This window comes from Mus caroli, chromosome 4 (genome assembly GCF_900094665.2).
Source record: "Mus caroli chromosome 4, CAROLI_EIJ_v1.1, whole genome shotgun sequence".
NCBI classification, from domain to species: Eukaryota; Metazoa; Chordata; class Mammalia; order Rodentia; family Muridae; genus Mus; species Mus caroli.
The window spans coordinates 107,456,413-107,472,387 of record NC_034573.1 but is presented as its reverse complement, the minus strand read 5'-3'; the positions used below and the strand labels follow the sequence as shown (position 1 = coordinate 107,472,387).

General features: G+C 45.6%; 1 protein-coding gene across 2 annotated transcripts in view; it reads right to left on the bottom strand.

Moving 5' to 3' along the window:
• Nucleotides 1-5,412, bottom strand: part of Eif2b3 (eukaryotic translation initiation factor 2B subunit gamma) — a 70,524-nt gene extending 65,112 nt beyond the window's left edge. The window contains exons 1-2 of one of the 2 annotated variants that reach the window (XM_021160234.2): nt 5,344-5,412; nt 2,582-2,739 (exon numbers count right to left, since the gene is read on the bottom strand). In XM_021160234.2, coding sequence (XP_021015893.1) covers nt 2,582-2,729 — 148 coding nt within the window. In that variant the 5' untranslated portion in view covers nt 2,730-2,739; nt 5,344-5,412. Of the gene's footprint in view, nt 1-2,581; nt 2,740-5,050; nt 5,289-5,343 lie in introns of those variants that run through there. The other variant, XM_029476762.1, reaches the window with a different exon arrangement.
• Between the last annotated feature and the right edge of the window lie 10,563 nt (nt 5,413-15,975).

Genomic DNA, 15,975 nt, shown 5'->3' with positions numbered 1-15,975 from the left:
GGGATTAAAGGCGTGTGCCACCACGCCCAGCTGAGAAATATTCTTATACACAAATTTTTTTCAAAAAAGTAACTAATAAAAATTCTACGTTTAGGGAGCACCCCACACATTCTGAGTGAGCCTCAGTAAGAAAGAATTATATGCATAGTAGGTATTACATATACAACAAAACGCTACTGCTGAATATGAACTAAAGTCAACAGTAAGAAGTGGAGAGTTACGGACTACAAATCCATAAAGTTACTGAGGGAAAGGAAGACACCTTACTATTCTTCTAGAAATAAAGACCCTTTTGGTTTTCCAGGCTGGCACTGAACGCATGATCCTCCTACCTCAGCCTCCTGAGTAGGTAAGATTACAAGTTTACACCACCACTGGTCAAAAATAAGCTACTTAAAAAGGACTCACACAGCCCAGCAATGGTGGTGCACGCCTTTAATTCCAGCACTCGGGAGGCAGAGGCAGGCAGAGTTCTGAGTTTGAGAGCAGCCTGGTCTACAGAGTGAGTTCCAGGACAGCCAGGGCTACACAGAGAAACCCTGTCTTGAGGAAAAAAAAAAAAACAAAAAACCCACAAAACAAAACAAAGGACCCACATGATATAAGGAAAGCAGCAATTCTCAAAGGTTGTTGTTCTCTGACCTTCACATGCATACCCATGCCTACATTACCCATGCCTACATTACCCATGCCTACATTACCCATGCCTACATTACCCATGCCTACATTACCCCCAGACACACCTATGTGACAAATCAATAAAGTTTTTATATGGAAAAAGAAAGATTGTTTTTTCTTTTAAGGACTTAGGAGCTGGAGAGATGGCTTAGTGGTTTAGAACACTTGTTTCTCTTACAGAAGACTGGGGTTCAATTACCAGCATGGCAGCTCACAACCACCTGTAATTTCAACTCTAAGGGATCTGAGACCCTCTTCTGACCTCTGTGGGCACCAGGCATGCACTTGGTGCATATTCATAAATGCAGGCAAAACATTCATTCTCATAAAATAAAATAAAACTAAGAAACCCTCTCACAGTTGGATGAGCCCTCTTGCGGCAGTCTGGGCCCTAGAATCCGCACCCCGATTTTCTGCCTTCTGATTCACTCTAGTTAGTGATACCTCAAACTCAGTATGGCCAAAGTTGAGCTCATTATCTTGGTTCACACCTGTTCCTGACTCATATTTCTTTTCCCATTTAATGGCACCATCATCTATCTAATGTGACCCAAGTGAAAAGTAGACAAAACCCCTTCCTACAAGACTTGAAGGAAGGTTCTAGAAGTCAGTGCCTGAGCTGTCTTCTCAGTCTGTTGCTCTCATGCTTAAAACATTACCCAGCACATCATAGATTCTCAGGCTGACAACCAGGCATTTAGATTCCCAATCTCACCTTTCTGATACCCTTAGAAGACCCATCTTGGATCACTGTGGAGAACCCATCCTTTAACAGCAGTGTTTGGCGCTATGGTCTCATGTTTCCCCCAGATAACAAAAGGGTATTGCTAGGCCACAAACGTAAGAGTCCAGTTGTAGAATGTGAAACCACGCCAGGAAGTTTGGTAAAGTACAGCGCGTTGAGGCCGGAGACTCTGGGCACACACCTGAGGCTTAGGTGACTCCCCGCTCCCTGCCAGGCTCCTGGCCTGAACACAAGCCATGCTCCTCACAGAAAAGAAACTTGTCACAGCTGGGCGGTGGTGGCGCACGCCTTTAATCCCAGCACTCGGGAGGCAGAGGCAGGCGGATTTCTGAGTTCGAGGCCAGCCTGGTCTACAGAGTGAGTTCCAGGACAGCCAGGGCTACACAGAGAAACCCTGTCTCGAAAAACCAAAAAAAAAAAAAAAAAAAAAAAAAAACTTGTCACACAGGCTCAAAACAGTGTTCCCCATGCTAATGAGGTACCTAGAGGCCCAGAGGGCTTAGCCAATAAGCTTCCCTTCCCAGACATTCCTCCTACAAAAGGTATTTAATCTCAGGTCCACCCTGAGACGTGGGTACAGTACACCATTTTCCACCACGAACAACCAATAAACTGTTGAGAACCATGGACTGTCTCTTTCATCAAGACCCGCTGTGGGGATCATGGAGAAGGCATTCGACTACAGAGCCACTTCTCCTGTAGAAGGTTTCTCTGTGCTCCCAGCCGCAACGCCACAAAGCCTGCTTCTGAGAAGCTAAGGACAAGCCAGAGCTCCCCTTATGCCTGACCCTGGGCTAGACACTGTCCCCAGCCCACAGACCCCTGACTCCCAGTGGCACTTGGATGTCCAAGAGTCAGAGAACCCAGTGACCCGGGAACCAGCTCCACCTTCCCACATCTCAGACTGCAAATTTTCACCCCCAGAGTGGTCTTGGAGCTTCCCTACAGCCCGGCACCTGCCTGGGCTGCAGCATGGGATAAAAGTTCCTCTTGGGGAGGCTGTGCTCTCAGGTGGGTGGCCATGGACCAACATCTAGTCTCTAGCAAGCTTTAAGCCCTAGCCTGCTATGTCCACCCTCTCTCTCATAATGCTGACAAATTATTGGGATCAAACACACTAAAGGTTTATGAATGCATCCTATCACAGCTATGGCTCACCTTCAAATCCAACACGCTCAAGCAGGTTCAGCGGGTACCAAATTAAAGGTTTGTTTCCAACTGGAAGCAGAGGCTTGGGAATGCTGGAAGTCAAGTCTGTCATCCGAGATCCCCCACCAACGGCCATAACTACCGCTTGAAACTCCATTTTTATAAAGCTGCAAGCACAGGAAGAGAAAGAGTGGCTTAAATCAAATGATACACAGAACTATTTGTCTCTATTTACATGAGTACATGTTCTCGCCTTCTCTAGCCAACAGTTTTAGCTCTGATTTTAGTAAAAGCAGAGAAATATAAATTTAAAACATCTGGTCCTTGCCCTTGAGTTGTTTATAGTTAAGAACAGACAAATCCAAGTGCCAGTGGTGGTGGCATAATTAATCCCAGCACTTGGGAGGCTGAGGCAGGCACATCTCCATGAGTTCAAGGCCAGTCTGCTCAACAGAGTTAATTCCAGCACAGCCAAAACTACACGTGAGACCCTGTCTCAAAAACACAAGCTTCTTTAGGGTCTGGCTGGAGAATTGTAGTTCTCACCCTTCATAAAGGAAACGGTCCTTTACAAAAGATTCAGATCATCACAGAAGACCACAACTGATCAAAACAAAGAGCTGTGGAGCCTGGTCCCAACTAATACCTGTGAGAAAGTCCTGCAGCCAAGGCTCCGTGATCATAAAAGAGACAGAGGGACAGGAGGTTTGCTAGATATGGTCTGTGTCTCCTAGATATGCCAGAGACTATACAGCCATAAAGTGTCACCAACATGGCTCCCTAAACAAGACCTGAACAAGGATAACACCAACTGACATGTTAATGTCTGGGAGGGAAAGCTTACAAGGCCTCAACCCTAAGCAAAAAACTACAGGCAACTAAGAAATTCTGAGAGCAAGTGAAATAGTGAACATCAATTGATTATCCAATACCGAATGACCAGTCCTGGAGAAATACACATAATCAACGTGATTCTGACAGAGCAGTTGTAGTTATGTATTTAGGAATATACACATCCTCACATTCACGAAGCTGTTGGGATTAAATGAGGGCTCACTTGTCTAGTATTTATGAGGCCTTAGGCTGGATCCCCTACACAAGAATAAAAAAGTATTTCTATATAAGACATGCAAAGTAACGTTCATCCTATCACACGCACTATATACATGTTTCATATTATTGGACAGATGCTGGATCATGGAAAACACACTATACCAACTGAACTATACTGTGCTATAACTCTGGGTCTTCTTTTGTAACAAATACTTTTTTTTTTAATTTTATGTGTGTGTTGAGTGCACATATGGAGTCAGATCCCCTGTAAGTGGAGTTATAGATGGTTCTGAGCTATCATGTAGGTGCCAAGAACTGAACCTAGGTCCTTTGGAAGAATATACGCTGCTTTTAATCACTGAGGCATCTCTCCAGTCCCCTATAGGTCCTTTTTAAGTGGACAGGTATTACTACGCTGTGATAGCTAGTGTGATGGCCTTTCCTAGATGTGACTCCCACTACAGATCAGTACATGCAACCTGGTGGTTCCAGACTCTAGAACCACTTCTAGAGGTCATCATATTGATGCTTGTGAATCTAGTGCCAATACCTAGTTATAAAGTGTGTATTAACCTCCTGGGCTCAAGGGATTCCCAGACTTACCACCTTAGCAGCTGGAACTGCAGGTCTATGACTACTCCTGCTTTAGGCTGGTTTTCTCCTGGGACAAGTAACCAAGTAGCAAAACTCTTTAAAAAGACTCTGCTCAGAAATCATCTTGCATAGCATGAAGCTACAACTAACTTTTTGCACACCAATGATGGGACTTCTTTCACTGGCTGCTTCTACTATACTCTGTACAGACTGTGTCAACCTTTATAGGCTTCACTGCAGGCATCCATTTAAATGCCTATTAAGAGTGAGTTCCTTGAAGTTGGGGACTATGTGTTGTCAGGATACACCCAGTCAGATGCCAGATACTCTATGTGGAATGAGCATCTGGGAACCTCACAGCAACCCCACATTAGTGTTAAGCTCAAATGTGTACAAGAAGACATTTGGAACCCAGGTGGCTAGAACCTAAATTTCCTGTTCTCAATCTCTGGGTTAAGGAGAAAAAAAAGAGGACGCAACCTAAGAAACAAGAATACTTATGAACCTAACCAATCATAAGGCTAGACTCAAAAGTTTCAACTTTACCGTCGTGACTCCCGATACCAAGGATGAGGATGAGTCTCACCAGCCTCCAAGTTTTACAGGAGGCGTTTACAGAGTCTCAGTCTTGCCTTCCGCACAGTTGCCGTCTCCAGTCCTAAATGGTAAGATCGGCTACTGCATTGTAATTGGTTTGCCAAACCTTTGCGCGCTGCCTAAAAGGGCCTTACTGTATCCCATTTAGTCCCTGCCTTGAGCCCAAATAAATGTGGGGCGAATAAATAATGTGGAAACCATGTCAGCAAGGCACCAAGGGAGTCTAGTGCTCACTCGGTGTGACTTCGGGCAGAACTGTCCCTCTCCGAAACTCAGTTTTTCCATCTGTTGCACAAGGTGGCTGGCTTGGACTCTCCAGTCCCCCAGTCGGGACGCATGGCTCTACGGCCGGGGCCGGCAGGGACTCGCTCTGGCGGTTTCAGGAGCGCAGTCCCTGTCTGCCTACTCGGGTCCTGCTCGGCGAGCTGGCCTCCCTCACAGGAACCGGGCTTTCCAGCACCCGCGCGCCGCTCTCCCTGCTCAGCCAGCTCGTGCCCCGCCTGGCACCGCACTAGCCCCGGCTTTACCTCAGCTCTCCGCACGCCGCAGCCTCTCCCAGCGCTCCCCACGCCGCCTCTGGCTGACAAGCCAAGGGCGCAGGCGCGCGGTGGCCGAGCGGTTCGATACGACGCGCCGACTCAGGAAGGAGGAACGAGTGCCGAGTAATAGATGGCAGAAGGCAAGGATGCTCTTGCGGAGCGTGCTGGAGACCAAGTGGCGTGGAGTTTCTGTATTGCTGCCTAGTGCTCGTTGAATGTCCCCTTCAATCTCTTCCGTTTGGGAGTTGCCATTCTAAATCCCAACCTCACGGTGCTGTAAATTTGGCTTGTCAGTACTTTTTGTTTTGTTTTGTGATTTTTTTTTTTCGAGACAGGGTTTCTCTGTGTAGCCCTGGCTGTCCTGGAACTCACTCTGTAAACCAGGCTAGCCTCGAACTCACAGAGACCCACCAGCTGCAATTTCCCCTGCCTCTGCCTCTGGAGGACTGGGATTAAAGACCTGCACCAACACTCCTAGAAGATTCAGGAATTAAAAAAAAAACAAAGCAAAACAAAACACCTACTAAATTCCCTTGCAGACCAGCGGTTGGCTAGGCTTCTAATGTGCAAGATGCCTGATGTGGCCTTTGTGTCAGCAAACTTTAGCCATTCAAACAATAAATTCATTTCTGATAGTGTGAGATCCCAACTTAGAGCGTTTCTCCCTGGGAGGTAAAGCCCCTAAAACATTCCCCCAAGCTTGTTTTTCCTGTTCTCTAAAAATACAGCTAGAAAGAAGCTTTTTGTTCTCTATACCTTACAACCAGAGATGCGATGATTGTAATTTTACCAAGGACACCCGGTAGAGAAGAGCTGTTGAGTTATTGGGGTGCAGGCCAACTCATCCCGGGACTTAAGCTGAGGTCCAGCTTCGGGGGCCTTACAAATAGCACTTAATGGTTTGAAGAGAGTGAGTTGGGTTGAGCCTTGGGAAAGAGCCTTGCAAGCTGACTAGACGGCAAGTGCAAAGATCCTGCCGGTGGTGGTGAACGCCTTTAATCCCAACACTTGGGAGGCAGAGGCAGGCCTATGTCTGTGAGTTCGAGGCCAGCCTGGTCTACAGAGTGATTTCCAGGACAGCCAGGGCTACACAGAGAAACCCTGTCTCAAAAAAACCAAACAGCAACAAACAAACAAATCCCAAAAGAGACCCCCAGAGTTCAATAAAGGGTAGGAAGGGCACTGCAGCAGAAATAAAGTGAGAGGGGAAGTGGGTGAGTAAAGGCTACCTGAGGGAGCCAGATGGAGGAGGCCAGAGAATTCAGACCCCACCGGCTTGTAGGCTATAGCGAGGAACATAAGTTTTTCTGTGGAATGTATAATGAACATAACATAAGAAAACAGAGACAGAAGCACTCCTTTTTAATAGCTTCTTAACTCAGATAGCACAGGAGGAAACAAGCCCATGGTGTCTGCAGCCCAGGGCCTACAGTCCTGTCTTCAGATTGGCATATAAAAGCTTTTAGTGTGGTTGGGCATGGTATTGAGTGACTGTGATCTTGAAGGCTGAGGGGGGAGGACTGTAAATCCTGAGCTAAATAAGGAGATCTGTCTCAAAAGTAGGAGTGGGGACGCCACAACGGTGACAACTTTAAGGGAGCATGAGTCTAAACTGGAATTTCACAGCCTGAGCCTAGGCCTGGGCCTGGACCTTCGATTGAGCCTTGGCCTTGACTCAAGCTATTTTGAATGATTGCTTATTTGATCAGAAATTATTGAGCAGATGAACATAATATGACAAGTTTTGTCTGTTGTTGTTGTTGTTGTTGTTACTATCATCTCTTTGAGATAGGGTCTCACAAGGCCCAGGCTGTCCTCAAACTTTATACCTAAGGCTGGCCTTGAGCCCCTGGTCCTCCTTTATCCACCTCTTGATTGACTGGTGGGATTACAGGTGTATACCACCATAGCTGGCTTATGTAGCGCTGGGTATCACACCCAGCGCCTGGAGCACACTAGACAAGTACTCTATCAACTTTACTATGTCTATAACCAACAGGGTTTTGAAAGATCATGGAAGTTTCTAAGACAAGAAGTCTCTGGAAACAAAGGAAGGAGACCACATAAAAAGCAGCGATTGCCTGAAATACCCCAAATATCCAAGCTACCCTAAAATCCTGAATTTAGACAAATCTTAAAATTGTGAGAGAAAGAATAAAATAGTTGCTGGTTTTTTTTTTAAGATTTATTTATTTATTTTATGTATGTGAATACACTGTAGCTGTCTTCAGACACACCAGAAGAGGGCGTCAGATCTCCACTATGGGTGATTGTGAGCTACCATGTGGTTGCTGGGATTTGAACTCAGGACCTCTGGAAGAGCAGTCAGTGCTCTTAACCACTGAGCCATCTCTCCAGCCCCAAACAATTGCTGTTCTAAGCACTAAATTTTGGGGTAGTTAGTTAAACTGCAGTAAATAGCCCAGACATTCTCTCCATGTAACCCTGGCTGTTCTGGAACTCACTCTGCAGACAAGGTTGGCCTTGAACTCAGAGATTTGCCTGCCTGTAGCTCCAAGTGCTGAGATTAAAGGCATGCAACACTCCCACCCAACTAATTTCTTAATCTTTTGAAAGCTCTCCCCTCTCCTTTTTTTCTCCAGTTTTCTTCCTTCCTTCTTTCCTTTGTTTTTAAATTTTAGCTTTTTTTCCTCTCTGCATATATATCTGTGTGAGAATGTCTGATCTCTTGGGACTGGAGTTACAGAGGAGGAGAAGAATTAACTCAGGTCTAAGGTAAACCCTATGTGAGCTACAATATGGGTGCTGAGAATTGACCCTGGGTCCTCTGGAAGAGGAGCCAGTGCTCTAACCACTGAGCTATCTCTCCAGCCCCTTTTCCAGTTCTCTTAATCTTGAGTTGCTTTAGTATTTACCAGTTAGAAGACAGTCTGGTTTCTGTATTGAGAATAAAGGCATATGTTCACGAATGCCTTTAATCTTAGCACTTGGTAGACAGAAACAGACAGCTCTGTGGCGCCAGCTTGGTCTATACAGAAAGTTCCAGGCCAGCCAGAGCTATACAGTACTGGGAGTAAGAGCACTTGGTGAGAAAGCTAAGGCTTGGAATTCCCCCCAGACTTTAGCCAGAAGAAAAGGAACTAGGGGGCTGGAGAGATGGCTCAGTAATAGGGTCTGATGGCCTCTTCTGGTGTGTCTGAAGACAGCAATGGTGAATACATAAAATAAATAAATAAATTTGGGGGGGGGGAAAGGAATTAGAAAAAAAGAAAGAAAAGAAAAGGACCCAGGGTCAGTTAGGCCTGGGGCAGGGTATCTCTAACCCATGGTGCCCTACACAGAGCTAGGCTTGGTCCCTGCTCCTGCTCCAGTTCCTTGGTCAGTGACTGTTCATCATATTAAACAGTCTCCAGTACTTCCAGGAACCTGAGGTCCACTGCTGTGGGAAATGCCTCCTGTTTGGTTTCAACATTATATTCTGGATCCTGGGGACCCTGTTCCTGGCCATTAGCCTCTGGCTCTGGGGCTAGAAGGACATCTCTCCAACATTTTTGTGGTGGTTGGGGGAGTCATGTTAGGCTGGGGTTTGCTGGCTGCATTGATTGAGGCCCTCTGGGAGAATATCTTCTTTGTGGAAATTTTGGTGACAATTATGCTGGCCTCCATTTCCAGGGACTGGACTCAAGACTGGCTCGTTATCATCATCAACAGTGTGAAAGCCTGCCAGGACAATAGTGGCCTCCAGAACCCTAATCACTTAGAATAATGGTCTTGCTGCTGAGTCTGAGGGCCCAATGACTAGAATCCCAATATCTACTTTATCTACACGGATGTGAACCTGAACTGGGAACACTGGAGTGTCCCTCACCATGTGTCAGGGCCTCTGTGGGAAATCCCCTCCATTCCCAGTGTGATAACATGACACCTGGCTCAGACGACAGCTAGAGTAGCAAGCTGGTCACAGTGGCTGGGATCTTCATAGGATCACTCCCCTCCACACTTTTGGCATCTTCCTGGTAAGGAAGGCCAGCTGGTGAGACTGCCGAGAAGCCATGGCCATACGCCCGTCCTGAGGGAAGGTTGGCTGATGCCTCCAGTGACTCTCTGCTTTGCTCACAATGGCAAGACCAGCAAGATGTTTGCTTTGGCCTGAGCTGGGAGATTTCATGAGTGTGGTGCTTGCTTCCCATGGAGGGAGCTATTGTGTCTGTGTAGAGGTTGCTTTGTCAATGGAGCTCTGTAAGTAGAGGGGATACAAGTGTCTTGGGGGAGCCACTCTCCTACAGCTGTACAGGGTACTAGAGAGCTTAGCTAGATGGGGTGTGGGAATGCTACCCTGGAAAATCCTCCCACCCCTCGTCCCCATCCTGGGACCCACATCTGTGAATAGTTGTGTTGGGTAGGCTTAGGCACATACTGTTTCACTGGCTATTGTTTGCCTCGACAATGTCAGAGCTTTCTTCTCTGCTAGGTGACTTTTGTTTGGCCTCATCATTCTGTGCTCTGAAGGGTATCTAAGATTTTTTTTTTTCTTGAGATAGTGCAATGGTTAAGAGCACTGGCTATTCTTCCAAAGGACCTGGGTTTGGTTCCCAGCACCCACATGGCGGCTTAAAACCATTTGTAGCCCCTGTTCGGAGCATCTGATTCCTTTTTCTGGCCTCCAAGAGCACCAGGCATGCATATGATACACAGACATACATACAGGCAAAACATCCATGCACAAAATAAAATAAAATAAAAGATTTTTCTAGCCTGCCTGGAAGGTTAACATGTGGTAATGATAATTTATGGCCAATAAACAGTTTGAAGCAGTGGTGGTGGCGCACGCCTTTAATCCTAGCATGTGTAGAGGCCAGAGGACTGCTGATGAACTCCGTGCTCTCTTTCCACCCAGGGGTCAAATGCAGGTCACCAGGCTTGCCAGCAACGCCCTGACCCACTAAGGCATCTCGTGGGACCCCACAACATGCTTTTTTGTTTTGTTTTTTATTTCATTTTTGGCTTGCTAGAGAATCAAATCCAGGACCTTGAAGTTCTGGGCAAGCAGAATCTGTCACTGAGCTATGGTGGCTTTGATCAGAACTGGCTTTGTGCTTACTGATCTGATAAGAGAGGATCTTGCTACGCATCTTGTCTAGCCTTGAACTCAGTCTGAGGCTGAGGCTATCCTTGAACTAACCCTCCTTCCTCTTCTCCAGTGCTGGGACTACACAGGCACATCACCCATTTCATTTATTATTTTTTGAATTACACATATTTATTTATTGTTATTAGGCTTTGTAACAGTCATCTTGTGGGTTCATACCATCCGTATTAAGTGTTCATGTTTAAACCAGTGGATGTTTAGGGAACTAGCAAGCTAGAGGGATTTCTCTTCTTTTGAGGATAAAGTCGTTGAAAAACTACTTTAGTTTATATTCCCTTTAAATTATTCCTTTAGGGCAATGATTCTCAAACCTTTTGGTCTTTGGACTCTTTACACTTAAAAATGATAGATTTCCATTTTTATTTTTCATAAAAGTTCTATCATTTTTTACATTTATCACAAAGAGCTTCTATTTATGTGGTTTATATCTAACATCAAATATTTGAAGTGAGGAATTTAAAAACTATTAATTCATGTTAAAGGAAAAAAATCAAACTTTATGAAGTAATTTATTTTCAGCACTAACAAATTCAAAGCCTTGCCTATGCTAAGCAAAAACTACAGCTGAGCATACCAGTTCTTTGTTTTCTGAGACAAGGTCTCACCATGTAGCTCAGCCTGGCCTCAAACTTGATGTCCTCCTGCCTCCACCATTGCAGTCCTGAGATTATAGCTGTGAGACACTACATATGACTGGTAATATAAATATGTTAATAAAAACAAACTTTTAAAAGAAAATTTTAACAAGAATAGTATTATTTAAAATCTTCCCTAGAAGATTATGTTTAGCTCCCAGAAAACAGCTGAATGTTCCCTTCAAGTGTGGTGTATGGTGGTTTTAAACAATTTAATATTTAAAAATTTTGGAGATATACTTGTCATTATTTGTGTATAAATGTTTTTGCTTGAATGCATATACACGTGCATCACCTGCATCTCTGGTGCCTGGAGAGGTCAGAAGAGGGTGTTGGTCCCTTCTCATTGGAGTTGCAGGGAATTGTGAACTGCTATGTGGAAACCAAACCTTGGTCCTCTGTAAGAGCAACAACTGCTGAGCCATCTCTGTTGCCACTGATGTATGGTTTTGGTTGAATTATATAGTTGTACTTAGTGGGGGGTCCTTTTGTCATTGTTTGGTTTTGGGGTTTTTTGGTGGTGTTGGGGTTTAAAGATAGGAAAGGGCTCTGTCACTAAACGACATTCCAAGCCTTCTTTATGTTTTTAGTCTTTTTTAAAATGTTACTATTTATTAAGTGGAATGCTCACCATGGCACTTGTATGGAAGCAGCCAGAAGACATGTTGGGGAGTCAGGGTTCTCATCTTCCATGTGTGGGCTCCAAGGTTCAAGTTCAGGTTGCCAGGCTGGCAGCAAGCAAGTACCTTTACCTGCTGAGACATCTTGTGCCTGGGCCTTCTTTGCCTATCTATCTATCTATCTATCTATCTATCTATCTATCTATCTATCTATTATCTATATACCTACCTACCTACCTACTTACCTGAGAGTGCTGGGACATAAAAGTGTGAGCTACACACCTGACAATCCTTAACGTCTTACTTTGAAACAGAGTCTAAATTGCCCAGGGTGGTCTACAGCTTGTGACCCTCCTCCTGCCTAGCTGGAATTACTTTTCCTCCTACTGTGTTGCCTTGTCTAGCCTTGATATGAGGGTTTGTGCCTAGTCTTGTAACTTGTTATGCTGTGCCCCATTGATATCCCTGGGACACTGGCTTGGTTTTTTGTTTTTTTTTGTTTTTTTGGAAGGAAGAAGGAGGAGGATCTAGGGGGGAAAGGAGGTGGGAGAGGAGGGAGTGGAGGAGAAGAGGGAGGGGAAACTGTGGTCAGGATGTAATTCCAGGACAGCCAGGGCTACATGGAAAAACCATCTCAAACAAAATACCCACATCAATAAAAACTTTCAGTTATATGTGTATGAGTGTTTTGCCTACATGTATGCCTGGTATCCATAGAGGCCAGAAGAGACCACTGGGTCTCCTGGAACTGGAATTACAAATGATTGTAAGCCATCCTGTGGGTGCTGGGAATTGAACCCAAGTCCTCTGGAAAAGCAGCTAGTGCTCTTAACTGTTGAGCCATCTCTCCAGACCTCTTCATGTCCCTTTATCACACTGGATAAGGGCTATATTTTATTTGTTCCATTCTTCCCAGGACCCAAGATCTGCTAAGTAAAGTATATTTAATTAGTTGGAATTTTCCTTCAACATCCTATTTGGTGATAGAAAAACTAGACCAAAAGCCCAGGCGACCGATACCTCTTCTCTTCAAGTTGCCTTCTAAGTTAGTTCATGTTATTCCCCTGTGTGTAGCTTCATGCATATTAGTATATAGCATGCATACAGGAGGCACTTTGTAAATGCAAATTAGAAATGAGTTGTTCTGCCAGGTGTGGGTGTGGTGGTACACTTCTTTAATCCCAGCCCTCAGGAGGCAGAGACAGATGGATCTCTGTGAGTTCAAGGCCAACCTGGTCAACAGAGCAAGTTCCAGGACAGCCAGGGATGTTACACAAAGAAATCCTGTCTTCAGAGAGAGTTGAGGGCTCCTGTGGGTCCCGCTTGGGGTTTAATAATAAAGACAAGGAGGCTCAGCTACCCATCTAGACTCAACCCCCCCCCCCCCCCCCGCCACTGTCTCTCTCTCTCTCCATGTGGCTGTGGCTCTCTCCACTCTACCTCCCTGCCCTGCTCCAGTTCTGCTAAATCCTTCTGCCCCCTTCCCCCTTCCCCCAGCATCAGCAGCCAGCATACAAAAAAACCCTATTAGTATGGTGGGAGAGGTATCACAGCTTAGTCACTGTGAACCAATCAGCAGCAGGGCTACACTTGACCATCTCTTCCCTCGCCCTGCCTTCGGCCAGTCTAAGGGCAACTGTGAGCTTCCCAGCAGGCAGCTTACTTTTTAACAGGATTCTCTCAGAGAATCTTCTTTTGGGGCAGGTGAGGAAACAACAAAAACCTGGTGTTGTCTGCACAGCAATGAGCAATTGAGAATACAGGGACACTCCTTCATAGCCAGTCGATAGGATACGTGTGGGGTAGATTACCCCAACGTGTTTGTGTGTTGTGTGTGTGTCGTGTACTCACACACATACTGCATACGTGTGGGATGGGGTAGGCTCAGAAGGCAATTCTCTGCAATGTGAGACACAAAAGAAACCTTTCAAAAGTTGGGCCTGGGCTCACAGATATTCTTCCCACAGTCTGCTAGAGAACTCTCTTTGGGAATTTGCTGGCCACCTCATACTATTCCATTTGGCCGTGGGCTTGTCAGTGTGGTGAGGAATTGTTATTTTAAGAGCACTGAGTGAAAGAAAGAAATGAGAAAAGAAACAGCTTTGGCCACTTACTGCAGGAACTGCAGCACTTCCAACTTAGTTGTTGCACATCAGCCTGGTGATTGCCCAAGTGGGGAATAGTAACTCAGAGAGAGCAGCAGCTGCTGCTTCATTTACTATAAAATGCTTGGCAGGAACTACAGTAACTAGGACTCCTTCAAGCACATAGAATTCCCACCATTGGCTTTGAAGGACAGTGTAGACATTGGTATTCTAAGCCAATGGGCCAGATTTTTAAAGAAGTAATTTGATCAATTTGGTGATTTCACACTTTTATCCCAAACCACATTTCAGACGGTTGATTTTTCCCCTTTTTTAAGATTGGAAAATATGATTTTGAGGTCATATTTTACTCATTCATCAAGTATTTACTCGGTGCCTATAGCTGATGCCTGCTTGGAATGACCCCCACTTCAGTCTCCTTCCCTAGGACAGCTTTAGGCTCTTGGGATCTATCTGAACAAAGCTAGGACCCAGCCTCTGTAGAGCTGACATTCTAGCAGGCCTAGCAGCCTAAATTATAAAGACGTTTAAGTGTTGGATGGTGTTTGATAAGTTATTTCTCCACCAGTGAAAATGAGCCAGTTCAAACAGATTAATATAAAGGCAGGTTTATTGGGAAGCTGCACTTGGGTGGGCAAATTCACTGGCCCCAAGGAAGCAGGCCAGGGAAGTCATCTTGGGGAGGGAGACAGAGGGGAGGGGGCAGAGAGAGAAAGGAGAAAGGGAGAAGAGAGAAGAAATCAAAATGTCTGGATTATATATAGAAGAGTCTCTGGGGGAAGGGCAGCCCAGCCCCTGGGCTGGAAAGTTCAGGGTTAGGTGTGCCAGGCAGGCACTGAGGGATGCTGGGAGAACCTGGAGGCCTGGTCTGCTTTGGATGTAAAATATGCACCTCAGGTGTTTTGTTCTAGAGTCTGAACCTTTTAACCCAGCACTTGGGAGGCAGAGGCAGGCGGATTTCTGAGTTCGAGGCCAGCCTGGTCTACAGAGTGAGTTCCAGGACAGCCAGGGCTACACAGAGGAACCCTGTCTCCTATGATAAGCTTCTTTGTCTCCTGGGAATGAACCAACGCGGGATGAGGTAATTAGAAGAGAGGGTGTTTGGGGGTGCGGCTCAGTGGCAGTGTGTAGTACACACAAGGTAAGGGAGAGGACAAACCGGCCAAGGCAAGGAAAGGGCAGCAGAGAAAAACACGAGAAATGAAGTTGAGCACACTCAGGTTTGAGAAAACAGTTGATCACAGGAGTGCTGACTCCACGTCACCGACCACACATCTGTAGTCATAGCAACTGAGACTCATCTTACCTCCATTACCGAGGAAAGCAAGTGCCACCCACAGGTCGCCCCTGAGCAAGCAGTGGCAGAAAACCCTTCACATGAAAGGGTTCCTTAGCATTTTGGTGGCAGATACAGTACTGCTGCAAGTTTGTGGCCAGCCTGGGCTACATAAGGAGTTTTAGACCAGGACAGCTAAGATTACAAGCAAGACCATGTCTCAAAACAAAACCAAAGTGAGGACTGTGTCTCGGAGATGTATCATTCAATGGGTCATGTAAAGAATAATAAAATGTTTCCGGGCTTATTAAAGAGCAAACTGGCTCAGCAGTTAAGAGCAGTTATAGCTCTTCCAGAGAACCTGGGTTTAGTTCCTAGCACCTACATCAAGTGGCTCACAAATGCCTGTAATTTCAGCTCCACGGGATCCAATGCCTTTTTCCAGTCTCCTTGGGTGCCTACAGTCATGCACACCCCCACCCCATAGACATCCATATATATATATGATTTTAAAAATAAAATTTTAATAGAGAATAAAATATTTCAGTGAATCCACTTAGAAGTATGATAATTCATCACCAAGAAGACACTTGCTCTACACTGCTACTTAATGAGAAAGATGCAGCAAGCTTCCGTGGGGAGTGTATGCTCTGGAGCAAACACCGACTTAGCCTCGGTGCTTTGCCGCTGGTGCCTGACATCTGTATCCACACTTCATCTCTAAATGAATAAATGCAAAGCAGGCTGAAAAGTATGGTGTAAAAGACGGCATGTGAAGGGCATGTGAAGGGCATGAGACCAACTGCTCCCCACAGCCCCTACAGGGAGGCCCTTCCCAGACACTATGGGAGGCACTCCTTCCCCAATGGAGCCA